At 45.5% G+C, this 26,883-nt stretch overlaps 1 protein-coding gene across 10 annotated transcripts in view; it reads left to right on the top strand.

The window, feature by feature from the left end:
- The first annotated feature begins 2,805 nt into the window (after window positions 1-2,805).
- Window positions 2,806-26,883, top strand: part of LOC140709952 (uncharacterized) — a 41,267-nt gene continuing 17,189 nt past the window's right edge. For 3 of the 10 annotated variants that reach the window (XR_012090771.1, XM_073010516.1, XM_073010515.1), the window contains exons 1-2: window positions 15,579-16,170; window positions 18,849-18,904. Coding sequence is in view for 3 of the 10 variants with exons in the window: in XM_073010516.1 (XP_072866617.1) it covers window positions 15,968-16,170; window positions 18,849-18,904 (259 nt within the window). In the remaining 7 variants the exon portion in view is untranslated. The other 7 variants (XR_012090774.1, XR_012090772.1, XR_012090773.1 and 4 more) reach the window with 7 other exon arrangements.

Raw genomic sequence — 26,883 nt, 5'->3', positions numbered from 1 at the left:
CTAACTTTGTATACCTGTGATGTAGCAACTAATTATACAAAAATTTAATAAATGACAAAATAAAATTTTGCAAACAGATTTGTAATAACCAGGAAGAAATCTGTAATTGGCAATTAATGTAACATCATAAAAGTAATTTGTTATGGTCATCTGCTAAATGCTAATTAATGTAAAATCTTAAAAGATTATCTTAATTATGATATCTTAATTTTACTGGTTTCAAATATTATAAATATAATAAGGGGTTTCTAAATTTAAAAGAACGACTAAATTTTTCAGCATTAGTTCATGTTTCTTGTTGTACAATATAAGAACACCTTTCCTGTTAGATCAGGAACCCTCCCTTATTATCCCACTGAAAGGAGAATGCTGGATGGTGCTAGAAAGAAGACAGTCTAACGTCTCCAGAACTGAAGGAATTGTTTTGTGGCTATGCATGGCACTTCCATAACTCAACTGAAAAAAGAGACAAAAACCTAGCGTTTTCTACCTTCAAGCTAGCAAGAAAACACAGCCCAGTTAAGCTGTTTCTTCCACAATGGAGCGGGAGTCTATCCAACAAGAGGCGACCATTCCGCCATGACCTTAGGGTGGAACTGTTCGGAAGTCTGCTAACAATAAGGAGCCAACATAGACACATTCTTTCTCTAGTAAATCTAAAATTCCCTTTTCCCCCAGAGGCACTAGGGTGCCTGAGGGACATGTAGCAAAAGTGACCCCAACCACACCATGCAAACTAGCCAGGAAACCTTTTGTCTTCACAGATCTGAGAGTCCCTGAGAACCTGGAGACAACACAGAGGCAGCAGGACACCAACAGAAGAGTCCCAGCATCAGTTCCTGGCCATAGAAGCCCTCCCGAGCAGCAGGCAGGACAGAACCCCCTTCAGCAATCAGCCCGCCAGAGAAGCCTCTGCCCCTGTGGCCTGAGGATCCACTTCCCCCAGGTGACACCATGGGCAGGTGGGCTGAAGAAGTGGGAAGGTCAAATCAACTGGCCCAGCCAGGATACCTGTTTGATGACACAGGTGATACAGGTCTAAGCCTCCTCTCTTCCACAGGAGGAACTAGGTGGCCCAGAGGCTGTCCAGAGGTGGGGCTCTGCCACAGCAGCCATCTTCCTGAGAGGTTCCCTTTATTCCCCTTGGTGAACTCCCTCCAACACACACCTTACCAGGAAAGCACCCTTTGCCTTGCATGGGAAGGGGATCCTCCCACACCAAAACCCAGCCAAAGAAGCCTTTTGTTCCTTAAGGGATAAGTTATCAAAACGAAAAACAGGCCGGGCGCGGTGGCTCAAGCCTGTAATCCCAGCACTTTGGGAGGCCGAGACGGGCGGATCACGAGGTCAGGAGATCGAGACCATCCTGGCTAACCCGGTGAAACCCCGTCTCTACTAAAAAAATACAAAAAACTAGCCGGGCGAGGTGGCGGGCGCCTGTAGTCCCAGCTACTTAGGAGGCTGAGGCAGGAGAATGGCGTGAACCCGGGAGGCGGAGCTTGCAGTGAGCTGAGATCCGGCCACTGCACTCCAGCCTGGGCGACAGAGTGAGACTCCGTCTCAAAAAAAAAAAAAAAAAAAAAAAAACGAAAAACAAGCAAAAAGATACACAAATAGTCACCCCCTAAATTCTGTTAAGAATGAGACAGTGCTGCCACTCACTCCTGGCTCAGGCACCAGCAAGAGGAGGGCACCCTCCGGAGACTGCAGAAGAATGGAGAGGACTCCTCCTTGCCCTGGCTGCACCTCCACCATTGTCACTGAGGCCTGCGGTACCAAACAGAACCAGCAGCTTCCTATCTACCCTAGGAAGGGCCAGGCCCCAAAGCGCTCCTACTCCCCAGGTAGTAGACTGTGCTGAGATATGGTTTTTTCTGTACTCATTTTTTGAATTTTTATTATGAAGGAATGTTGAATTTTTTTCAGCATCCACAGAAATGATTTTATGGTTTTTTTTCTTGATTCACTGAATGTGATGTAGCACATTTATTTATTTGTGTTTATTGAATCATCCTCATATTCCTCAGATGAATCCCACCTGATCATGGCAGATGATCTTTTTATTGTCTTGTCAAATGCACTTTTCAAGTATTTTACTGAGGATTTGTTGCATCTATGTTCGTCAGGAATATTTCCCTGTGGTTTTCTTTCTGTGTTGTGTTTTGGTCTGCTTTTTGTACCAAGGTAATGCTGGCCTCATAGAACAAGTTTGGAAGTATTCCTTCCTCTTCATTTTTTGGGGAACTATTTTGAGTAAAATTGGTATTAGCTGTTTTAAAAACATTTGGTTGAATTCAGCAGTAAAACCATGATTCTTGTGTGTTTCTTTGACTGAAGACTTTTTTACTGCTTTAATTGCATTACTCATTATTGGTCTGTTCAGGTTTTTTGTTTTTCTGTCATTCTGTCCACTCCAGCCCAGGGATGCAGGGGAGGCCCCAGAAAGTGACCACACCAGCTGCTGCCCTTCTCCGTGGCCATTGACACATCTCGTTCATCTCAGCATCCCCAGGTGTTACGAGGAGGGCGGCATGTAGCCAGCCCAGGCCTGGGAATGCATCAACACAGGGCCCCTGGTGAGTCCAGAGCTGGCGCTGCAGCTAGAACTTCAGGGCAAGAGAGACCCCATGTCCCTCACTTCCTGGTCCCAATCCTGAGCTTCCAGGAGTGGGGCCAGAGTGGGCACCCGTGAGAGGCTGGTGGCATGGGAGGGCTGTGCATTCTGCTGAAGCACCCTGTCCCCACTGCTGTGCTGTCTGACAGGCCCCTGTCTCTCTTCTTGCTCCCAGGTGATAGCTGTGGTCATGGACATGTTCACTGATGTGGACATCTTCAAGGACCTGCTGGACGCCGGCTTCAAGAGGAAAGCGGTTGTGTACATCATCGCAGACAAGAGTAAAGTCAAGTACTTTCTGCACATGTTTGAGCGGACTCACATGCACCTGGGGCACCTCAAGGTGAGCAGGCTCCTCACTTGCGTATGTGACCGGATGGCAGGGGTCATTCAGTCTATCAAACACTGCGAGTACCCACCTGCTCTGGACGGACTCCTGTGCCAGGCACTCAAAGAGTCCAGTAATCCTAGAGCCTCTGCTTGATTTCCCTGAGGGACGGGATACTCATCATCTCTGATGGGACAAAGATAAGATAAACATTGATGAGGTGCTTGCTGACCAGGTGCTGGAGCTCATGCCAAGTGCTGCATCATATGTTATTTCAGAGCAGCCCATGCCACATTGGTTCCCCGTCTGCTTGCATACCTCTGGTCATAGTGCGCTCACTACATCCTCAGGTAGTTCATGGCCTGTCTGGAGAGCCTCAGTTCCCAGGAAGTCCTTTCTTGGGTTAAGCCAAAACCTGTCTCCTTAGAATGTCCATTTACTGGTTTTAGGATCTGGCTCAGACAGAGGAAGCTCCCCCTCAAGCTGAGGCCAGGGAAGGCTTCCTTGATGTCTGTACAGTTGAAGTAGGTTTGAGGCACAAGAGCAGAGTAGAACCTTTAGGGTGGGGAGAAACCACGGAACAGAGGTGGATCAGAGACGGCTGCCAGTGGGGTCAAAGTGGGCTGCAGGTCCCCAGCACTGCTTTACTGTGTGTCCCTGGGCATTTCACCTCCTCTTTCTGGGCTATACAAGATCTCATTGGTCCAACTGTCTTCTGCCCAGACACCCTGGCATTTGGTGTCTGGCTAATTTTTTTTTATATACGGAGTCTTGCTCTGTCGCCCAGGCTGGAGTGCAGTGGTGCAATCTTGGCTCACTGCAACCTCTGCCTCCTGGGTTCAAGCAATTCTCCTGCCTCAGCCTCCTAAGCAGCTGGGACTACAGGCGCACACCACTACGCCCAGCTAATTTTTGTATTTTCAGTAGAGACGGGGGTTCACCATATTGGCCAGGCTGGTCTCGAACTCCTGACCTCGTGATCCACCCGCCTCAGCCTCCCAAAGTACTGGGATTACAGGCGTGAGCCACCATGCCTGGCTAGTGTCTGGCTAATTTTTTTGTATTTTTAGTAGAGACAGAGTTTCACCATGTTGGGCAGGCTGGTTTTGAACTCCTGACGTCGTGATCCATCCGCCTTGGTCTCCCAAAGTGCTGGGATTATAGGTGTGAGCCACCACGTCCAGCCAATAAAAGCCAGTTTTAAAACTGAAAAAACAGCTTGGAAATTGAGGGCTGCGTTTTAACAGAGAATATTTTCCAACATACGTGCAATCTAACGTAGTAGCACTGTACTCCTCACTTTAACAGACTATCTTTTATAATGGATGATTTTGTTTTAAAATGTGAGTAACAGCACACCAGGGGCTGTGACAGCATGATCATTTGTGTTAACATCTCTTTCTAATACTGTAGTACTATGTAAGCTGCATTTGGCTTCTGTGGTTTCACTTACCTACAGGTAATTCTGTCCTGAAAATATTAAATGAAAAGTCCACAGATAAACAATTGACAACTTTTAACTTGCGTGCTGTTCCGAGTAGTGTGATGGGAGCTCCTGTCATCCTTCTCTACTCGGGCCCACCCAGGACGTGAATCATCTCTTTGCCCACAACATCTACCTGCCTACCTTACCCACTTGTTAGTCACTTAGCAGCCCTCTGGGTCGTCAGATCCACAATTGAGATATTGCGGTGTTTGTGTTCAAAGAACTCTTGTTTTACTTAAGAATGGCCCCAAAGTGCAAAAGTACAGACGCTGCAGTTCAAAACTGCCAAAGGGAAGCTGTGAAGTGTTCCTTTTGAGTAAAAAGGTAAAAGTTAATCATAGAGCATGTGTGTATAGAAAAAAAGGTAATCTATATTGGATTTAGTACTGTCTGTGGTTTCAGGCATCCACTGAAGATGCTGAAATGTATCCCCGACGGATAAGGAGGACTACTATATTCCGAATAGATTTTACAAGAAGAAAATTAATCATTCACAAAATATTTTAACCTTAGAATTTAAATGAACGTGTAAATTCTCTACAAGTTAAACACAAATATTGTCATAACCTATGGCCACTCTTTCTTATTTTTATGCTATCTAAGTAATGACTGGTATTGATTTGCTGAGGTTCAAATTTTGGATTCTAGTTTTTCTTAAACATGACTCATATTAATAAGAATATGTTCAACTCTGGTGTGCTTTATCAGTCAAAAATACAAATTAATTATGCAGAGAATATTATTTTCTTTTTTGAGATGGATTCTCCCTCTGTCGCCCAGGCTGAAGTGCAGTGGCACAATCTTGACTCACTGCAACCTCCCCCTCCTGGGTTCAAGACATTCCACTGCTTCAGCCTCCGGAGTAGCTGGGATTCAGGCATGCCTCACAAGGCCCGGCTAACTTTTCTATTTTTATAAAATGTAAAACCTGGGACCTGGTATAAGGCCTGGGTGTCCACCCTGGGCTTGATTGTAGCAGGGGCCTGAAGTTCTCCTAGCACCTGGTGTCCACCTGAGGCCTGGGTGTCAACCTGCAACCAGATGTCCAGCTGAGGCCTGAGTGTTTCTTGGTGCCTAAGGACGTCCTGGGCCCGGATGTCCACATGGGACCTAGATGTGCACCTGGGGTCCAATATTCACCAGGAGCCAAGGTATCCACCTGGGGCCTGTGTCCACCCAGGACCTGATGTCCACTTAGAGTCAAGTGTCCACCTGAGACTCTATGTCCACCTGGGGCCTGGGTGTCCTTCAGGGGCCTGGTTTTGGCCTGGGACCTGGGCATTTACCTGGGGCCTCAGTGAACACTTGGGGCCTAATGTCCACTTGGATCTTCGTGTCCAGCTAGGGCCTCATGTCTACCAGGTTCCGAGGTATCCTCCTGAGGCCTGGTGTGTTACTGGGGCCTGATTTCTGCCTGGTTTCTACCTGGGGTGGAAACAACAGTATCCACCTGGTTACTGTTGTTTACCTGGGACCTGGTGTCCCCCTGGGGCCTATGTCCACCTTGAACTTGTTGATCCTCTGGGGCCTTGTGTCCACCTGTGCCCTGGGTGTCAGCTTGGTACCTGATGTCCACCTGGGGCCTCCACAGCCACCTGGGGCCTGGTGGCCCCTTGAAGCCTGGAGTCCTGGGTCTTCATGTCAACCTGGGGTATAGGTATCCACCTGGGTCCTGGGTGTCCACTTGGGGCCACATGTCCAGCTCTGGTCTGAGTGTCCCCATGGGGCCTGATACGCACCAGGGGCCTAGGCATTGACTTGGCGCCTGGTGTCCATGTGGAGCGTGCCATCCTATGAGGACTGATACTCACATGGGGCCTGGTATCCACTTCGGGCCTATTGTACTCCTGGAGCCTGAGTGTTTACCTGGCGTCTGATACCCCTCCTGTGCCTGCTGCCTACATAGGGCCTCATGTTCCCCTCGAGCCTGGATGTCCACCTGAGTCCTTGGTATCCTCTGTGGGATGACTGTCCACCTGTGACTTTGTGTCCAGCTGTGGCCTGGGTGTGAGCCTGGTGCTTGATGGACACCTTGAGTCCGTGTGCAACTGGGGCCTTGTGTCTATCTGGGGACTAGTGTCTACTTGGAGCTGATGTCTACATAGGGACTGTGTATTTATCTGGGGTCTGATATCCATCTGGGGCCTAATTTTCACCAGGGGCCTGGTATTCACCAGGGGCCTAGGTATCCACCTGGGGCCTGCTGTCCACCTGGGGCCTCCTATTCACCTTGGCCCTGATACTTACCTGAGGCCTGGACATCCACTTGGAGCCTGGAGTTCAAGTGGCGCCTGGTGTTCCACCAACATGCCTGATGTCCATCTGGGGCCAGGTTTCCACCTGGGGCCTGGTATGTACCTGGGGCCTTGTGTCCACCTGGGGCCTGGTATTTACCTGAGGCCCTGTGTCCACCTGGGGCCTGGTATTTACCTGAGGCATGGGCGTTCACCTGGGGCCTGATGTTTAGCTGGGGCCTGGTGTCCACCTGGGGCCTCCCAGCCAAACTGCAGCCTGATGTCCTCCTGGAGCCTGATGTCCATGCAGGAACTGGAGTCCCTCTGGGACCTGGTGTCCACCTGGGGCCTGGTGTCAACCTGGTGCCTTACATCCAATGTCCACCATGAGTCCAGTGTCCACTTGGGGTCTGATGTTTTCCTGGGGCCTTTGTGTCCGCTCGGGCCTTATGTCCACCTGGAGGGGATGTGTCCCCATGCACTCACCCTCGTCCTGGGGAGAGTGGGTAGGGAGTTGCTCTATCCCTGCCCCTTGTCATCCGGGAACTGCTCCTCTTGCCCTCATGGTGGGAAGGCGTCATCTTGGCTCAGGCAGGTCTGGGTTTCAAACTGGGGCCTTATATTTACCTGCGGACTGCTGTCCACGTGGGGCCTGATGTCCACGGTAGGTGCTGGGTATTCACCTGGAGCTTCATGTCCACTTGGGGTCAAAGTGTTCAGCTGGGGCCTGATGTTACCTACCATAGGCGTTGCACAGAAGACACACAGACTGGAAAGGAAGAAAGAACGGAAACGTGGGACCTACGTATGCAGTATAAGAAAAGTGAAAATAGCAACCAGGAAAGAACACAAAGAAAGTATGAGAAGGATGGTATGAAGAAGAAACAAACCAACTAAGGCCCAGTTTCCTAAGAAACATTGGAAACCACAGTGAAATGAAATGTCAGACGGAATCAAGCCATCTCTGGATTTTCACCTGTGGGCCACTCTGTGTCAGCGGGGATAGGAGTGACTGGGATTCTCCTAGATTGCTGTTAGGCCTAGAAATTGCTAAGGCTGCCCTGAAAACGTCCTACTCACTTTTCAGAAAATCACAACTTGGAAAGTACAGCAAAACCAAAGAAGGCTGAGAGCTTACCTTGGAGAAAGTTCTTCCAGTCCTGGGTGCCACTGGCTGGCTGGCTCTGTGGTTGCTTTGCCAGCAGGCAGCCTTCTTTCAGCCCCCTTTCTTATATCAGGTGGCAGTGGCTGATGACCCACGTGGCCTTTGCCCTTGAGGAGTGGCCCAGCAGGTTGACCTAGGCCTGGGGCAGCGGTGAGGGCAGCATTCTCTGGCACTGCCCTTTTCGCGCTGGCAGCAGGATGGGGCGAGGCTCCAGGGCCCCAATTCCAGCACCTGATTTGGAAGCCCCCAGCGGCCTGCGGCACAACTTAGTGGAGGGGAGCCTGGGCAATTGCAGCTGCATCTGTTCCCAGTGCCGCCTCCAGATCTTCATGCCTTGAGCAGTGACCCGGGCCAAAAAGTCAGTTTCCTGGATCGTGTCTTCAGGAGGACATGATCCTGAACTGCGAGGGTTGGGTATACAGCAACTCTCCACAAACTTTCCCCAGGAATAGGGAGGGGTACATGGTGCCACAGCCCTTTTTGGGTAGACATAAGGCCCCAAGTGGACATCCAGGCCTCAGTCAATATCCGGGACGGAAGTGGAGACCTAGGTTCCAGGCAGACATCAGGCCTCAAGTGGACAGTCCCAGGAGAATATTGGACATCAAACACCAGATTGACGCTGTCTTAGGGGTATGGCAGTTCCCAGTTGGACTCCAGTTTCCAAATGGACATCAGACACCAGGTGGACATCAGGTTCCCAGTTGATAAATAGGTTCCAGGTGGACACCAGGCTCCAGTTGAACATCAGGCCCCAGGTGATGCCCAGGCCGCACATTGACACCTGAGCCCCAGGCAGACATGAGGCCCCAGGTGGATATTTAGGCTCCTGGTGAACATTAGGCCCCAAGTGGACACTCTGGCCCCAGGTGGATATATGGCCTCAGGTGGCCGTCGGGTCCCAGGTGCACACTGGACTTGAGGTATACATCAGGCACCAGGTTTACACCCAGGCCCCAGTTGGACAGAATGTCACAGATGGACTTCAGGCCCATGGAGGATACCAAGGCTTCAGGGGGACACCCAGGCCTCTTGTGGATATTAGGTCTCAGGTGAAAATCAGGCCCTAGTCGGATACCGAGTCTTCAAGGGCACATAATAATGCCCCAAGTAGAACCCAGGCCTTAGATGGATACCAGGCTCCAGGTGGCCATTAGGCCCCAGGATGACATCAAGGCTCTAGGTGGCCACCAAGCCCCAGGTGTACCCCAGACCTCAGGTGGACATCAGGCCCCTGATGGATGCCTACACTGCAGGTTGACATCAGGCCCCAGGTGGCTGTGTAGGTCCTAGGTGGATATCAGGCATCAGGTTGACCCTCAGGGCCCAGGTGAACGCCAAGCCACAAATGAATAGCAGGTCCAAGGGGTGGACATAGGCCCCAGTGAACACAAGATCCAAGATGGATGCCCAGCGTGATGTGCACCTGCAGACCAGAGTTCACCTGGGGTCTGATTTCTCCTTGGGGCTTGGGTGTTTTCCTGGGACCAATAACCTGCCTGGGGTCTGGTGTCTCCCTAGGGATGGGTATTTACCTTGGGTCTGATGTCCACCTGGGGCCTGGTATCCATCTGGGGCCCAGATGCCCGCCTGGGGACTGATGTTCACCTGGGGCCTTCTGTTTGCCTACAGCCTGATTTCCATCCTGAGACTGGGTGTCCACCTGGAGTCTGTGTCCCGGTGTGACTTGGTGTCCAACTGGGACATTGGACACCGGTAAACACCAGGCCCCATGTGGGTTACTATGGTACACCTGATGTACATACCTTGAGTCCAGTGTCCGCTTGGGTCCTGATAGCTACCTTAGGCCTGTTGTTCACCTGGGGCCAGGCGTTGTGCTGTGTCCTAACGTCTACTAGGAGCCTGGTGTTTACCGGGGGTCTTGATTCCCACCTGGGGCCTGGGTGTTTACATGGGGTCTGATACCCTTCTGTGGCTCTGGTTTCCATCTGTGGCCTGATGTTCACGTTCACCAGGCACCTAGGTATCCATGTGAGGCCTGATGTCACCCTGGGACCTGATGTTCACCTGGGGCCTGGGGTCAAGCTGGGGCGTGGGTGTTCACCTGGGCCTAGTAATTTACATGTGCCCTCGTGTTTACCGAGTTCTTAGGTGTCAACTTGTATCTTAATTTCTTCCATGAGCCTGGTGTCCACCTGGAGCCTGGGTGTCACCCTAGGGCCTGAAATCCTGGGGACTAGCTGTCCTAGATATCCACCTAGGTCTGAATTTTGCCTGGGGTCTGATGTCCATTTGGAGTGAAGTTTTCACTTGAGTCCTCATATAAACCTGCTGCCTGGCTGTCAGCCTTGAGCCTGATGTTCACCTGGGATCCTGTGTCCACACTGGGACTGATTATTCACCCAGTGCCACGTGTGCACGTGGGGCCTGAGGGTTTACCTGGGCCTGATGCCCACCTGGGACCTTGTCTACCTGGGGCCTAGGAGTATTCCCTAGGCCAGGTGCCTGCCTGGGTTCTGATATCCATATCGGGTCTGGTGTTCTTCTGGGGATGGGTGTTCACCTGCAGTCTGAGATCTACTTGGGGATTGGGTATCCTCTTAGGGCCTGATATTCCCCTATGACCTGGTGTACAACTGGGGCCTGGGTGTCAGCCTGGCACCTGAGTTCAGTGTCCACTTGGGGCCTGGTATTTGGCTGGGGCCTGATACCCACCTGAGGCCTGGGTGTTTAGGTGTGGCCTGTTATCTTTCTGTGGCCTGGGTGTTTATCAGGAGCCTGAGGTTCACCAGGCCACCTAGGTATCCACCTGGACCAAATGTCTCTCTGGGGCCTGATGTTCATTTGTTGTCTGGTGTTTACCAAGGGCTTGGGCATCCACCTGTTGACTGATGTTCAGCTGGGGCATAGATACTCACCTGGGGCCCGAGGGTACACCTGGGGCCTGACGTCTGCCTGAGGCCTAGTAATCCACATGGGCCTGGTGTTTACCGGAAGCCTAATGCTCACCTTGGGCCTGGTGTTTGCCTGGAGCCTTGGTGTCAACCTGGGGCTGGACTTCCACGGGGGGCCTATTATCCACCTGGAGACAGGATGTCCAATTGGGTTCTGATGTCCACCTAGGATCATCCTCATGTATGGTGGATGAAATTTAGGGCCTGGTGGTAAAATTTAAAAGAGAACCTTAAAAGCTATCTAGCCAAGTGAAGCAAGCAGAGAAAGGTCATTCCATTCCAGCAATGAGAAGAATGCGAGCCCAGTGATGGAGCCATGAGCAGCTCAGTATGTGCTGGGACCTGCAAGAGGGAGGGAAGTTGTGGGTGCACTGGAATACCAGACCCGGGATGGGAGGATGCTTTTCAAGCTGCCTTTCGCTGTCTCCTGGAACGTCATAGGAAGCCAGACTTATTCTTTGTAGGTCAGAGTTGAGTGTTATGTAACATCAACGTTTGCAGGAAATGAAGTGGAAACACTTTTCGTAGATAGAAGGGATAGCACTTGCAAAAATTTAGGAATGTGAGGGAACATACGTTGGGAATGATTTTGTTTTTAAAACAATTAACAGTTTTTTCTTTCTTTCTCTTTCTTTCTTCTCCTTCCTTCTTTCCTTCTTTCTTTTCTTTCTTTCTTTCTCTTTCTTTCTTTCTTTCTCTTTCTTTCTTTCTTTTTTCTTTCTTTCTTTCTTTTCTTTCTTTTCTTTCTTTTCTTCCTTTCTTCCTTTCTTCCTTTCCTCCTTTCCTCCTTTCTTCCTTTCTTTCTCTTTCTTTCTTTTTTTGAGACAGTCTTGCTCTGTCACCCAAGCTGGAATGCAGTGTCACGATCTCAGCTCACTGCAACCTCCACCTTGCAGATTCAAGTGAATCTCCTGCCTTAGCCTCCTGAGTAGCTGGGATTACAGGCACACATCACCACGCCTGGCTAATTTTTGTATTTTCAGTAGAGACACGGGGTCTTGCCATATTGCCCATGCCGGTCTCAAATTCTGGAGCTCAATGAGATCCTCCCACCTCGGCCTCCCAAAGTGCTGGGATTACAACCAGGAGCCACTGCGCCCAGCCAGGATGCTTGTTTTTTTAACCTTTTATTTCTCTGGCATCTGGGCTGTATGGGGTGTGGAAAGCGGAAGTGGTAGACATTTAGTGACACAGAGGAGACTTGGACCTAAATCGTGAGACCCTGAAGTATGAATGCTTTGGAGGAGAATAGAGATCAAAAGTTGATGATCAAAGTAATTATTTACAAATAACTATTTTCCATTAGTTTATTTTTAATTTATAGTTCTGTATAAAATTGGAAGTAGTGTTTTTATGTGAAACTACAACAGATTTTATTCTTTTTCTAACATTTCTATTCTAGTTAAAGAACCATGAACGATCTCGTTGATAACTGGAATGAAAATGTTCCAGCTGCTTATAAGATTTTTTAAAGATAATTCTTTACAACAGCCTTGGGGGGTGCAGGTTGGTGTGAGAGAAGAGTGAGTTACGGGGATGATACGAATATCAAAGAGAAACTAATGAATAAAGAAGTCCAACATTAAGATTAGTTTCAGAAGAAGTAATTTACCACTAAAATTTTCAGATTTCCTTTTCACTTACGTAGAAGTGTAGTTAATTAGGGAAGATATTTCTAACACCTGTACTTTTAGAACCATATTTATTATGCAATATTGCAAAGCAGTCTTTCCTTCCACAACCCCCAGTCCCAGGACAAAAAAAAATGTACCAGGGGAAGTACCTCAGCAAACCCAGTCAGAATGTGCTATGTTTGAAAATAGCCATTTTGTGGAGACCTTAGCTGAAATTTGGCTTTGAAATCATCTGGGGGCATTTCTGAATTCTTACCTGCATTAGATTCACTAGTTTAGATGTGGGCACCATACTACCATAGCCATGCATCTCATGGTGGCAACCTTTAAGGTTGAATATAATATGTTTACCAGAATTGACCTAGATTTGGCTGATCTTTGAGGAAATGTTTAGATGAGGCCAGTTATGATTTCACCCTGTGTGAAAGAACATGCATATGTTTTTGCCATAGGTGTGTTTTCTTTACATTATTTACACAAATAATTTTCTATAATACCTGGGGGCAAACTGGGGAATTTGCAGTCCAATTGGCAGGTCCCCTCGGAGACCCACGGGCCGATGGCTTGGGTGCAGAGTGGTCAGGTTCAGAGTGCAGCTTGTGGCTCCTGTCCAACTTGCAGGGGGCTCTTCCTCCACATCCCAGCTGCCGTTTTCATAAAACAATCCGTGGTGTCCCACTCTGAGATTGGGCTCCTGATGCTCCCACTCACATTGCTGTAGCAAGAGATCCATAGAACATATTTTTTACTGTTACTTGCTATTTGCTTAAACGTAGACTTTTCTAGGCTATTTCTTTTCCTTACTCCATTACTGAACAACTCCCTTGCTTCTTCCTTCCCCTCCAGTATCACTCCCAAGTAAGGGATTGGTTTTAGTCCCAGAACTGAAGTACCCTGAGCTCCATTCTGAGCAGTACTCCAAGAGACCCACATTTGATTTATATTTTGCATTTAACAAGTTTAGCGAGTAGTTATTTTTGCTGGATTTATGGACCCCCTGTTTTAGATTTTCAAGACAAGAAAAACTTTTACTGACCTCTTCCTTAATGTTTTATTATAATGCAGACCTGTACAGTGGTGTATGCTGAAGATACTGGAATGCCTGTGTGCTCTTCTACCAGATACTCTGATCAGGGTATCTGATCAGAACTCCTCAGTATGACCAAAGAAAATTGAGTTAGCATTGTCCTGCAGGAAGCTGAGGATCTGTCTCTGTACGTTTTTTTCCGTATAATTTGGTGTGTGCTTTGAGTAGGTATGGTGTGATCTTTAAAAAGATCAGGCAAGGCCAGCCGCCGTGGCTCACGCCTGTAATTCCAGCACTTTAGGAGGCCAAGGCAGGCAGATCACAAGGTCAGGAGATTGAGACCCTCCTGGCCAACATGGTAAAACCCCATCTCTACTAAAAAATACAAAACATTAGCTGGGCATGGTGGTGCACGCCTGTAGTCCCACTTTGGGTTGGATACAGTAACTGAAAGGGACTTTGGTCTTTTTTTTTTTTTTTTTTTTTTGAGACGAAGTCTCACTCTGTCACCCAGGTTGGAGTGCAGTGGTGCTATCTCAGCTCACTGCAAACTCCGCCTCCCGGGTTCACGCCATTCTCCTGCCTCAGCCTCCCGAGTACCTGGGACTACAGGCGCCCGCCACCATGCCCAGCTATTTTGTTGTTGTTGTTGTATTTTTAGTACAGACGGAGTTTCACCACGTTAACCAGGGTGGTCTCAATCTCCTGACCTCATGATCCACCTGCCTCAGCCTCCCGAAGTGCTGGGATTACAGGTGTGAGCCACCGTGCCCGGCAAGGGACTTTGGTCTTTCTTGCTTGGGGCTGGGATGAGTGTGTCCTCTGTGAGAAGAAGGAGGTGCAAGGCAGACTGAGTGGCCACAGCTGTAACCTGGGGGCACAAAGCAGGCTTCTGTTACCTACTATTCTTCTTTTCTTCCTTTTAACAGAACCATCCCTTGAGGTTTAGATGAGCACATGGCTGCCCAGCTACACACTAGATTTTCCAGACTAATTTGTATCCGTTTTCTTTATTCCTATAAAAGTTGTTTATTTATTGCACTTACATGCTAAGATACCATTCTCAAAGGACCATGAAAGCAGAAATGGTTAATATATGAAGCTGTCTACAGGCATGATAGAATAAAACATTTAAAAATTATTTGGGTCCGGCTTAAATAAGTTTAACAGGGTAAAAAAAGGTATTATCTGACAATATTCAACAAATAATTCTTCACTTAATTTCTCATTGAAGCAATCACCTTAATATTATTCATTGGCCTTGATAAATGTGAACACTGCTCATATTTATGTAAATAATGGTCACGTGGCTTTCTTGGCATATCTAAATTTATGTTAGATCTGGCTTAACGTGTGCTTATATATGTATAGGCTATAGTTATGTACCTTAAGTGTGTGTAAGAGTTGGAATATTTGAAAGACAGCAAAATTTTAACTGAAAAAATAATATCCAATAATAGTTGACCTGTTGATTAAATTAAGTAGTTATTATGAAAGAGAAAAAAGGTGATTTCAAATTGATTCAGAAGAACTGGCCCAGCAACTAAGACTGTGTGCTTTCCTTTAAAAAAAAAAAAAAAAAAAAAAAAAAAAGAACTGACATGTTATGTGACAAATACAGAAATTACAAAACTAGTTAAATTGACGTTGCCATTAAAGCAACATTAAATAGTTTTGGGGGAGAAGAAAGAAGCCGAGAAGATGGTATCTGTGCACTTAAGATGGTCATGTCATTTGATATAAGTAAATACAAAGCAGCCTGAGGCCCACACCTGCACGATGCTGAAAAAGCTGACCAGTGTTACATATTCAGCCCTAGATGAAATGCTGCGTGTATTTTTTAAACACTGGTATGCATTGTTTTAAAAATATATAAAATAACGGTGAAAAGTTAAAGAATCGTAAGAATGTAGCTAAATGTAAAAAAATTTTGCAAAGTCATAGTTTTATGATGAAACAAATATATTTTTTATCTTTTATGTATAATGTTTTAATGCTTTTTTAACCCAATGAAATGTGGAAGTGTTTTGTGATTTTGATTTTACTATAGCGATTGTTTTATAAACAAAGAAAAAATTACTTCAGGATTGCAGAGATGGTAAACTGTTAAAATAGTTTGGGTATTAAATTATGAAATAATTGGGTATTAAATAATTCAGAATCCATGCGATGCAATTGAACAGATCTGTAGGCATCTGTAAGTGCTGAGGTGAAAGTACCAACCAAAGCAGTTAGATTGAACATTAATGCCTGGAGGTCATCAATAGAGGAACTGGCTGTGGACCTTCACCTTGGCATCCCCTTTGTTTTCTGCTGTAGCTGGGTATCTCGAAAAAACAACAACAACAACAAAAGCCACTTATTTCTTAAAGACAGAGAAAGGATATTTCCTTCAATTTAGGCATTCCTAAATTGCCACCCCGGTGGCCCCTGCGCTCTTGGAGGAGGCCAAGGCAGAGCAGACCCTCAGGGGGGTGGGCGGTGCACTTGACCCTGATGATATCAGGTACTAGGCCCGCCAGCCCCCCGCAGGTGCGGAGCTGCAGCTGCAGCCACCAGCCTAGATGTGGCGCGCGGGCAGCGAGTGGCTGGACACCGCAGACCAGGCCCCCATCCCCAGCAGCGCGGATTCTGGGGCCAGTCGCCCAGGCAGCAAAGTCAGGCGGTCGGCTTCACCAGCAGCAGATCAGTCTCATCCATGTGGATTGCCCAGCGCCAGGGTCCAGGATCCGGAGAGGTGTCCAGGAGGAGAGGACCCTCAGACCAGGTAGGCTGTGCACTCGGCGACCCCGACATCATTCAAGGGAAACTCCGCCATCCCGCGCCAGTGCCACAGGTGCAGCTGCAAACTGCCGGTCCTGGCACGGGAAGCGGTGGGGCGGGTGGGGGAAGGGGCAACCCCAGACTATCCTTGCCTCTCCCGCTGCCTGACACCAGCCAGGCAGCCCCCAGGGCCAGAGCCTCAGCGCTGAAGCCAGGCCATCCGTGAAGCCAGTCTGGTGGCCGCGGGGTGCCCGTGCCAGCCCCAGATCTTCCTGCGGACGATGAGCGGGGTGGGTGCGTGGCCAGACTGGCCCCCCTCCTCAGGCAGGGCGGGCTGCGCGCCTGTGATTTTCCGCCTGGGGTCCTGGGGCTGCCCGGGCCCGCCAGGAGAACCCGCGAGCCCAGCGGCGCCTGCCCCGGGCTGCAGCCCCACCTGTCGGCGGACGCCGCCTGGGAGCGGCTTCCGGGAGTCGCGTGGCCCCCGCGGTGCAGGCGCGCGCCAACGGCTTTGCGAGGCTCACTGGGTCTGAGAGGTCAGTAGGTCTGAGAGGTCGGAGGCTGCGAGTGTCGCTGCTGAAGGGTGGACCGGGCTGGATCGCGGATTCTGGGCTAGATCGCAGAGGTTGGGTCGGGGATTGAGAGTTGGTTGGGGGTTTGGGGCTGGGTGTGGGGCGGGGGCGGTGAAAAGGGGACAGGGAGATGCCGCGGCTCGGGAGCCGGTGGTTGGGGGTCTGAGAAGAACTCACCTCCTTGAAGAAGTTCTTCGGCTTCGGGAGCCGCAGGGGCCAGCGGGCCTGGGCCCCACAGACCACGTCTGCACGGGGTCTGGCGCGCGGGAGCAGAGACCTGGAAGCCTGGCACAGGCCGCACAGGGAGCGGGGGGCTCGGCCCAGGGTGGGAGGGTGTCCCCGGCCCGGCTTCCCCGCAGCCCCTGGGACGGGGCCTTGGAGGGCGCAGGACGCCCTCGGAGCGGCGGTGCCAAACGGAGCCTCAGCTGCTCTGCATCCCTCATAATTCCCCGGCCGGAGCACTTGGTGGAGAATGGGAGTGATTTAACTCACAAAGCGAAGCATATACAGTGTTTTTATTTTTAACCTACACATTTAAATCATGGTGTTTATATACATTATAGGAGGTGCCTAATGACAGAACTCATTCATTCACCTATCAAAAAATAGCGTGAGTCGGCCGGGCCCTGTTCCTCACGCCTGTAATCCCAGCACTTTGGGAGGCCAAGGCGGGCGGATCAGGAGGTCAGGAGATCGAAACCATCCTAGTTAACACGGTGAAACCCCGTCTCTACTAAAATTACAAAAATTAGCTGGGCGTGGTGGTGGGCACCTGCGGTCCCAGCTACTGGGAAGGCTGAGGCAGGAGAATGGCGTGAACCCGGGAGGCGGAGCTTGCAGTGAGCCAAGATCAGGCCACTGCATTCCAGCCTGGGTGACAGAGGAGACTCCGTCTCAAAAAAAACAAAAAACACCGTGAGTCATTTTTTAGTAGCGAAACGTTCTCACCTAAAACTGTCCGTTTTATCCGTATCCACCTGTGTAGATCGGTTCTTTACTGAAGGTTCTTAGAGGGAAACTTGGAAGTGGGAGGTGGGTTCTGTGTTCTTGAATGGGAAGACAGATTTTTCTCAAACTGTGAACTCTTTCTGCTTTTATCAATTTTACATAAGCCAAATGAAAAAATCAAGGTTTTCACATTTTTGCATGACACCTACTGCCTTTTACTATTGTAATGACATTTTAAAAAATTTTAGGGCTGGGCACGGTGGCTCACGACTGTTATCCCAGCACTTTGGAAGGCCGAGGTGGGCAGATCAAGAGGTCAGGAGTTTGAGACCATCCTGGCTAACACGGTGAAACCCCGTCTCTACTAAAACAACAACAATAACAACAACAACAACAAAAAATAGCCGGGCGTGGTGGTGGGCGCCTGTAGTCCCAGCTACTCCGGAGGCTGAGGCAGGAGAATGGCGTGAACCCGGGAGGGGGAGCTTGCAGTGAGCCGAGATCCCAAAGTGCTGGGATTGCAGGTGTGAGCCACCGTGCCCGGCTTGAAAAGTGCATCTTCATTTTACAGGGAATTCTTTCAAATCAAATAATCAAAAACTCTAAAAGTGGGCAAAGAACTTTATTTTGCAGATCTACAAGTTATTTATGTACATAGGAAAAAAAGCCTTTGCATTTCTGGTATAAGAATTTAAATTAAAAGATTAATGAAACTGTTCTGTATCCACAATATGTGTGAGGATGTTTTATACGCTGCCTAAAGTTTAAATTGCTGATTGCTTTTTAAATACATAACATGGTGGTAAGTACTACATTTAAAAAATGTGTATGCCCGTTACCCTTCAATTCCATTATACTGAAATACCCTTGGGAAATAGAGATACCTGCCCTTTGTTTTTCACAGCACTTATTTTAAAAAGAACCCATAGAATGGATCTTATGAGTAAATTTCAGTTGCATCCATAGGATGGAATAATATGTGACCACTGAAGTTGACAATAGATACAGAAGTATGTTGATGTGTGAAGATGTATTTTGTTATAGCCAGCGAGGAAAAAAGAATCAGTTTGATTATACATTTACCAAACATTAAGAATTTAATATGGTAAATCGTTTTATTTCAGTACTAAAACAGCAATTTTATTTATTACTTGTTTATACATAGAATTCGACAGCAAATTTTGGAACATAAAAAGAAGATTCTTAAAAATGGCAATCCAGGTAAGACCTCTGATAGTGAATTTCTCATTTCTCTTGGTGGTCCTACTCTTGATTAAAAAAAATTAAGATGTAAGATTAAGGTAGTTTTGAAGGAAAAAGACAAGTTTAAAAATATGTGTAAATTGCATGTATATATACATTTATACATATATGTAAATTAATTTTTTAAATTTAACTTCTTTAGTTTGGAATTCAGAGTTATTTAAGAAGGTAGTTATAGCTAATTTATAATCTCAAACAGTATTACCTGAAAAAAATTCATTTACTTCATTATGATCCCTAAAATCCTATATAACATTTATGTTTTCTCTATAGTCACATTGTAACAAATTGGACTTGTTATACATATGGATCTTCTAGTTCATTTTTATAATAGATTGTTTATTTTTATAATAAATTGTTTATATTTAGTAAAAAAATAATTACAGTTGACCCATGAATAATGTGGGGGTTGGGGACTCTGATTCCAGTGCAGCTGAAAATCTGAGTGTAACTTTTGATTTTCCCGACGTAGCTACTAATAGCCCACTATCGACTGGAAGCCTTCCTGATAACATAAGCGGTCGATTAACACCTATTTTGTTTGTGCTGCACTATTATATACTGTGTTCTTACAATAAAGTAAGCTGGAGAAATGAAGCTGTTAGAAAGAAAGTCAGCAGGAAAAATACATTGACTTTTCATAAAGCAAAAATGGATCCTCAGAAAGGTCTTCATCTTTATCATCTTCAGGTTGATTAGGCTGAGAAGGAAGAAGAGAGATTGGTCTTGCTGTCTCTGGGTTGCAGAGGCAGAAGAAAATCTGCATATAAATGAACCCCTGCAGTTCAAACCCTTGCTGTTCAAGGATGAACTGTATTACCTATTAATTTGTGTCACTAAGAAAGTAACTATCTTTAGAACCAGGAACTCAACAATCCCTTTCTCGTAGAATAAATAAATGGCCATAAGAACTGTAAAACTGAACCAGTGTGCACCCATACGAATTGGGGATTATTTTTTGAAGACACCTACTGAGTGTAGAAGACAGAAAAGCAATTCCTTTGTGAGAAGCACAAGTTATGTTACATATTCTTACATAAGCAAAATGGCTTTATCTGTCATAGTTTACACACACACACGCACATACACGTGCGTTCAGGTGTGCGCATACACACACACACACACACACACACACTAAGTTAAAAGTTCTGCTCATTCTTAATGACCAAATCCACTGTCTGCAGGGAACAGTGGATAACACATCCTACAGTTTGGATGCAATCCTTTTGGCTTTTTGACTTGTTCTGTGATGAACTGCCTTCAATGGGTGAACCATGTTTTTAGTTTTATAAGAAATAAAAAGATTAGAAGCAAGTAAAAGGAACTCTTATGATCAGTAGTAAACCATTATACTGTATTCAATGGTTATGTTTTTCTCCAGTTATACAAGTGACTTGAATGATGCACAACTAATTAATTAATTATTATTATAAGAGATGGGTTCTCTCTATGTTGCCCAGGCTAGAATACAGTGTCTATTTGGTGGTACAATCATAGGTCACTGTAGCCTTGAACATCTGGGCTCAAGCAGTCCTCCTACCTCATCCTCCTGAATAGCTGGTACTATAGCCATGTGTAGTTACATCCAGTCAGATACACAATCATTTATTTATTTATTTATTTATTTATTTATTTATTTATTTATTTTTGAGACAGATCTCCCTCCCTCTGTTGCCAGTACTGGAGTGCAGTGGTGTGATCTATCTTGGCTCCTTGCAACTTCTGCTTTCTGGCCTTAAATGATCCTTTCACCTCAGCCTCCCAGGTAGCTGGGACTACAGGTATGCACCACCATACTTGGCTAATTTTCCTTTTAAGGTTTTTTTTTCTCTCTCTCTCTTTCTCACTATATTGCCCAGGCTGGTCTGGAAGTCTGGAACTTCTGGGCTCAAGTGATCTTCCTGCCTCGGCCTCCCAAAATGCTAGGATTTTACAGATAGGAGCCACCACACCTGGCCTGCACAATTATTATAAAAAGGAATTAAGCCCAGTTAAATTGCAGAAAATTGACCACCTTTTCATTTTTTTTCTAGAAACATTCATATTGTGAACATATGGTCAATCATCAAGATTCCCTTTTTTTTTAATTCTGGTAAAACTAGGATTGCTGCTTCTTTCACATTGTTTTCTAACACATTTCTTTCTTTTATGGCTTTAATCAATTGGATATAGAAATACAGGAATCTCCAAGTCAAATATCAAGGAAAGAAAAGAAAACAAAAACAGATTAGGGAAAGTTATTCTGTGAAATAGCTCTGATTATAGTCACGTACGTATACCATGTCAAGTTAATAAAAACCTTATATAATGCATTTGTGACAGGGGTTCCCAAGACCACCCCCAGGTTTGGTGATTCACTAGAAGGACTCACAGGATTCAGCAAATAGTCATATTCAGATCCTTAATTGATTACAATGAAAGAGTACAAGCAAAATGAGAGGGAAAAGGTGCCTGTGGTCAAGTCTGGAAGAAACCAAGGCACAAGCTTCCAGGAGTTCTCTCCTGTGGAGTTCCCAGGATCTGCTTAATTCTCCCAGCCTCACATTTTGACAACCCATGTGCAGTGATGTCTGCCAGTACCAGAGTCTCATTAGAGACTCAGCACCCAAAGTTTTTTATGGAGGTTACTCTCCCTCACATGTACCCACATTCCAGACTCCCAGAAGGAAAGCAATTGTTCAGATTAACCACGTTGTTTCTATAAACACTTTAGACACAGTGAGCCAGTCTTAGGGCACGGTGGGAACCCTCCCAATTCCAATTTCCTAAACACCAGCCAAGGGCCAGCGTTGCATGCAGGCCTTTCTAAGGACGGCAGTCTCTTGCCTGCTATATGAAATCTTTTCTGCACACAGTTTTAGCCCCAACTTAATTTTTGGTGCTGTTTTAAAATTTCATTTTAACAGCAAATACTATTATAAGATAAGGTAACTTGGTACTAGTTTCTGTTGTATGATCCATCCTGTGTTGCAATGCTGGCTACTTCTGGTGACTCACAGGTATTTGAATGAAAGTTACCATAGCAACATTAGGCAATTATAATCTGTCCTTCTTATCTCTTTAACCTTTCAGTAAAAGTGTTAAATTGAATAAGCATAATAATTTCTGAGTTAAAATGAGAATTAAAATGGTCTTTTATTTTGATTATGCGAATAATCTAGTTTTCATATCGTGCTAAATTCCTGTTTAGAATTATGAAATAAGGTAAGATATTCAGTCATTTCATCAATATTTTCTTGCCTAAGCTTGCAATTAAATTTGTGTATTTTCTATGCTGCGATTTGAGAAACCATGCTCACATGCTGTTAGTTACTTTGGTCTTTAATGATCTCCAATTTTTAGGGTCACCGTATCCTGCTTAAATATATCATAATAACAGATTCAGTGAATATCTTTTATTTTTTATTTTAATTTTTATTCTGGAAATCCTGGGATGCATAGACAGTGAATATGTTTTTAAATCATTTGCTTTATTTCTTATAGCAGTTTTAGGTTCACAGCAAAACTGAGAGGAAGGTACAGAGATTTCTCCTATGTTCCATGCCTCCCACACATGCACTGCCTCCCCTGTGATTAGCATTTTCCACCCGAGTGGTACATTTGTTACAACTGATGAACCTACATTGACACATTATAATCACTCAAAGTTCGTAGTTGACGTCAGGCTTCATTCTTAATACGGTACATTCTGTGAATTTGGACAAATGTGTAATGACATGTATTTATGTATTATAGACAGAACAGTTTCACTGCCCTAAAAATGCTGTGTTCTGTGCCTGTTCATCTCTCCCTTTCTCCCTAGCAACTGCTGGAAACCACTGATCTTTTATCTGTCTTCCTAGTTTTACTTTTTTCAGGAGAGTCATATAGTTGAAATAATACAGTCGATATCTTTTTGAATAGTTAAAAAAGTAAAAAAGTTCCATGGTAGTTGAATGTAGTCATTTAAGATGTTCTTTGTCCTTGCTTTTGTTTTTCTTTTGCTTCTTTATCATTGTAAGGTCTGATGACATGCTTTACATACTTAGGAAACATGATTTGTGTAGACCTTTGCCACATAATGGAAAGGGTTGAGGAAAATGACACCATGCAGTACCACACAGCACAAACTGGAGCATCTTGCTGTATGAGGTGGCTCCAGATAGACTCTCTAGCAACGGAAGGGGAGAAGCTCAAGAGGTTATACTTTAAAAAACTGGAATCACAAAGTCTTTCATACTTAACCTTTGGTTGGAAATAAGACCAGGCAGTGAATGCTGTAGGTAAATATATATGTTCGTCATTGATCCTCTTCCTTTGAGGGATGAGTTTGATAACAGTCTGTGTTATGACGTCATGACTCACCTGCACCTAGACTCTCTGTCATGAGGGACGGCAGTTCTGCTTTACGTGAGGTGAAAAAGAATTTTTTTCTCCTACTAGGGAAAGGGACAAGCGTTGGCACATTCTGCCAGCAAGAGGGCACTGATTTCTTTCTGTATATTTTTCACATCATACAGTCCTGCCTGGCAGCCTGGAACACCTCCCCAGTGTTTCCTAAGCTTCTCTCTGAATGTGAGGCGTGGTTCAGAGCAGATAAGCTCTTAAAGGAATGATCTTTCCGCTGGTTCTTTCTGTGGGAAGTAAAATGGCGTTGGGTCTTGTACGTAGGGCAGAGTATATAACTGCAACTAAGGAAACCACCCAGCACCTTCCCCAGAAGAGTGTTAGCCAGAGTAGCACATTGATCTCCCTTGAGTTCTTCTCCACTGGCAGCTGGAAAGTTTTTGCAAGGATCCCTGTTGCTGCTCTGATTCCTATGTTTTGCTGGCTTCTGGTGTTTTATCCTAAACTCAGCAGTTTTAACTGAAGGGCTTGAGAGGCTGTGTTGTGTTACAACCAAATACGTGCAGTAGTTCCCCGTTAACTACGGGAGATAACATTCCAAGATCCCCCCAGTGAATGCCTGAAACCGTAAATAGTACTGAAGCACACACTGGTTTTTCCTGCACATACATAACTGTGATAACATTTAATGTATAAATTAGGCACAGTAAGAAATGAACAATAACTACAAATAGAAAATTATAATAATATACTGTAATACAAGTGTTTGTGGTCTCTTGAAATATATTGTACCGTTCTCACCCTTTTTCTTGTGATGATGTGAAGTGATACAATGTCTATGTAATGAGATGAAGTGAGGTGAATGACGGAGGCGTTGTCATGCAGTGTTCGGCCACTATTCAGACCCTGAGTCTAAGTCAAAAAAAAAAAAAAGATCATGAGGTTTGAGTGATCCTAGATCGTCAGGCGTTAATGGTGTTGGTGGCTGTGTACAGGAGGAGACCATATTGATGACTAATGGGTGGACAGCATGTGCATTGTGGATGCACCGCACGACGATTCACATCCTGGGCTGGATAGAGGGGGCTTAAGATTTCATTGTGCCTCTCAGAATGGCACACTAAAACTTATGCCCTCTTAATTTCTGGAGTCTTCCATGTATATTTTTGGAATACAGTTGACGGTTGGTAACTGTAACCACAGAAATCAAAACTGCAAATGTAAAATCTCTGGATGTTAACTCATTTCTTGGTGTACAATTCTTAAAATCCTTAGGATTTCCAAAGTGACATCTTTTTGTATGCTAATAATCGACGGCTGGAAGCCCCTAGGTAGCTTCAGGATAGGAACTGGTCACCATCCTGAAGACATGATTGATCAGAGGGTTGAGATCTTCTGTCTCACTCTGGAGACTCTGGGGAGGAGAGAAGAGCTGAAGGTTGTCAGTCACCAGTGGCCAGTGATTAATCAGTGATGCCAGTGTAATGAAGCTTTCATCAAGACCCACAGTGACTGGGCTTGGAGAGCTTCCAGATGGCTGCATGCATGGGATGTTTCTACAGGGTGGTGTGTCCTGGGAGGGCATGGAATCTCCATGCCACTTCCCCCATTCTTTGCACTATGCATCTCTTCTTCTGTATCTTTTGTAATGTCATTCATAGCAAACTGGCAAATGTGTTTCCCTGAGTACTTTGAGCCACTCCAGCAATTCAGTTTAACCCGAAGAGGGAGTCCTGGGAACCCCAATTTGAAGCCAGTTGGTCAGAAGGTCTGGAGTTTCAGACCTAAGACTGATGTAGGGAGGCAGTCCCATAGGACTGAGCCCTTTACCTGTGGAATCTGATGCCATCTCCAGACAATGTGTGAGAACTGAATGAGAGGATGCCCAGTTTGTGTCATCTGCAGAAATGATTGCCTGCTTGTTGGTGGGAAAAACCCTGCACACGTTTGATCACAGGAGCCTTCTTTGTTGCTGATTGTTGCTGTGAGGTGAGAGCAGAGAAGAACAGGTCAAATGTGTCTTCTCCACACATACAGTGGATAAGGGGTACTACTGTATCCTCTGTTTGAACTACCCGTCATGTTTTGGTCCAGAAATCATGCTCTTTGACGCTGTTCTGCTAACAATACTGTTTTTAGTCCATCTCATAGGGTTTGGCTAGGATGACTCGTATACTGCGGTTTACTTGTAGATGCCAAATTTTATAAAGTTATTCTTCTTTGCATTTAATAAATACAGAGTCAGGGAAGTCAGGATTCTTGCTGCATTAATTATCTACTAATAGGTATAATTAATATTAATTCTAATAAGGTCCCAGTTATGCTCCCAAAGGAATGCTTTATAACAAAGCATCAGTCCTGTTTAAAAAAAAAAAAGAAAAAGAAAAAGAAAAAGAAAGAAAAAAATATGGTCTAAAGTCTGCACACAAGTATGCATAATTTTTTTTTTTGTGAAGGTGGAGTCTTACTGTTTCCCAAGCTGGCCTCAAACTTCTGTGTTCGTCAAGTGATCTTCCTGCCTCAGCCTCCCAGGTAGTTGGGAATACAGGCGCGCATCACTGTGCCTTCTTATGCTTTTAATGTTCATACTATTATTATTGTTTGAAAATGCATTTTACCTTTTTCTTTAATAGATTCTGGGAGTTCTGATGAATCTGTAGTCAGGTGGGATTTTACAGATTTTAAAAATTATGTTAACTAAGGAAACATAGATTGAAGAGGTTAATATCTGTTGAGTGTTGTATTCTGGGCTAAACCCCTATTATGTGCTATGCATGTATCACCCCATAAAGCCATCACAACATCTGTGTTCTTATAACCTGCTGTTTATTACATAGGTAACTGTGGTTTAGAGGTTGATTAATTGACTCATCCCGTAGTTAACAAAGTAGCTGACCCACAGTTAAACCATCAGCCCGCCTGGCTTCCAGATCCCTTCTCTTGCTCCTCAGCATAGATTGATAGAGATCTGTGCAGCTCTGGGATCAAGGTATGTGTCAGAATCAGATTAACTTAGACAGTCCATTCTAGTTATATGTTAACTCTCATTGAAGGTTATTGTTAGAAATGTGGTTAGTCCAAGAGTTTCTCCTAATAAATTTGACAATTTCAGTGGTTGCCAATATCTTATTTTTACCATTACAGGCTTTAGGGCAAAGTAAAGGTTTGGCCATAGGATTATAAGTTTTACGAAAGCAAGATTAGGCAAGTCTTGGAAATTATTTGACTTCCCAGTTTGGTTTTCCCTTTAGGCTAGTATTTCTGCTTACTTCCATACTTATTTTTAGACTTTTTTCTTTTTCCATGACATTTCTATAATCCTGTCTTGATGTTTTAAAACTTTTTCCTCTGCTTTTCTTGGTTTCTTTTGCTATATTATTTTTTCAAAATCTGCTGGCTATGTATTCCCAATTTTCCTATAGACAGAATCAAAAGCACATGGAATTACAGAATTTTAAGGAATCATAGGACCAATTAAAATAGCCTCTAGTATTTCATCCTGTGTTACGCATTCTGGTCAAGTGTTTCTCTAAATAGAGAACATGAGACTCAAAGAGATTAGGACAGTTTTTTGTTTGTTTGTTTATTTTTTACATAGGAAGAAATGAGAT

This window comes from Chlorocebus sabaeus, chromosome 23, assembly GCF_047675955.1.
Source record: "Chlorocebus sabaeus isolate Y175 chromosome 23, mChlSab1.0.hap1, whole genome shotgun sequence".
Classification (NCBI taxonomy): Eukaryota; Metazoa; Chordata; class Mammalia; order Primates; family Cercopithecidae; genus Chlorocebus; species Chlorocebus sabaeus.
Note: the sequence above shows the minus strand (reverse complement) of the source record. Positions and strands in the feature narration are given on the sequence as shown.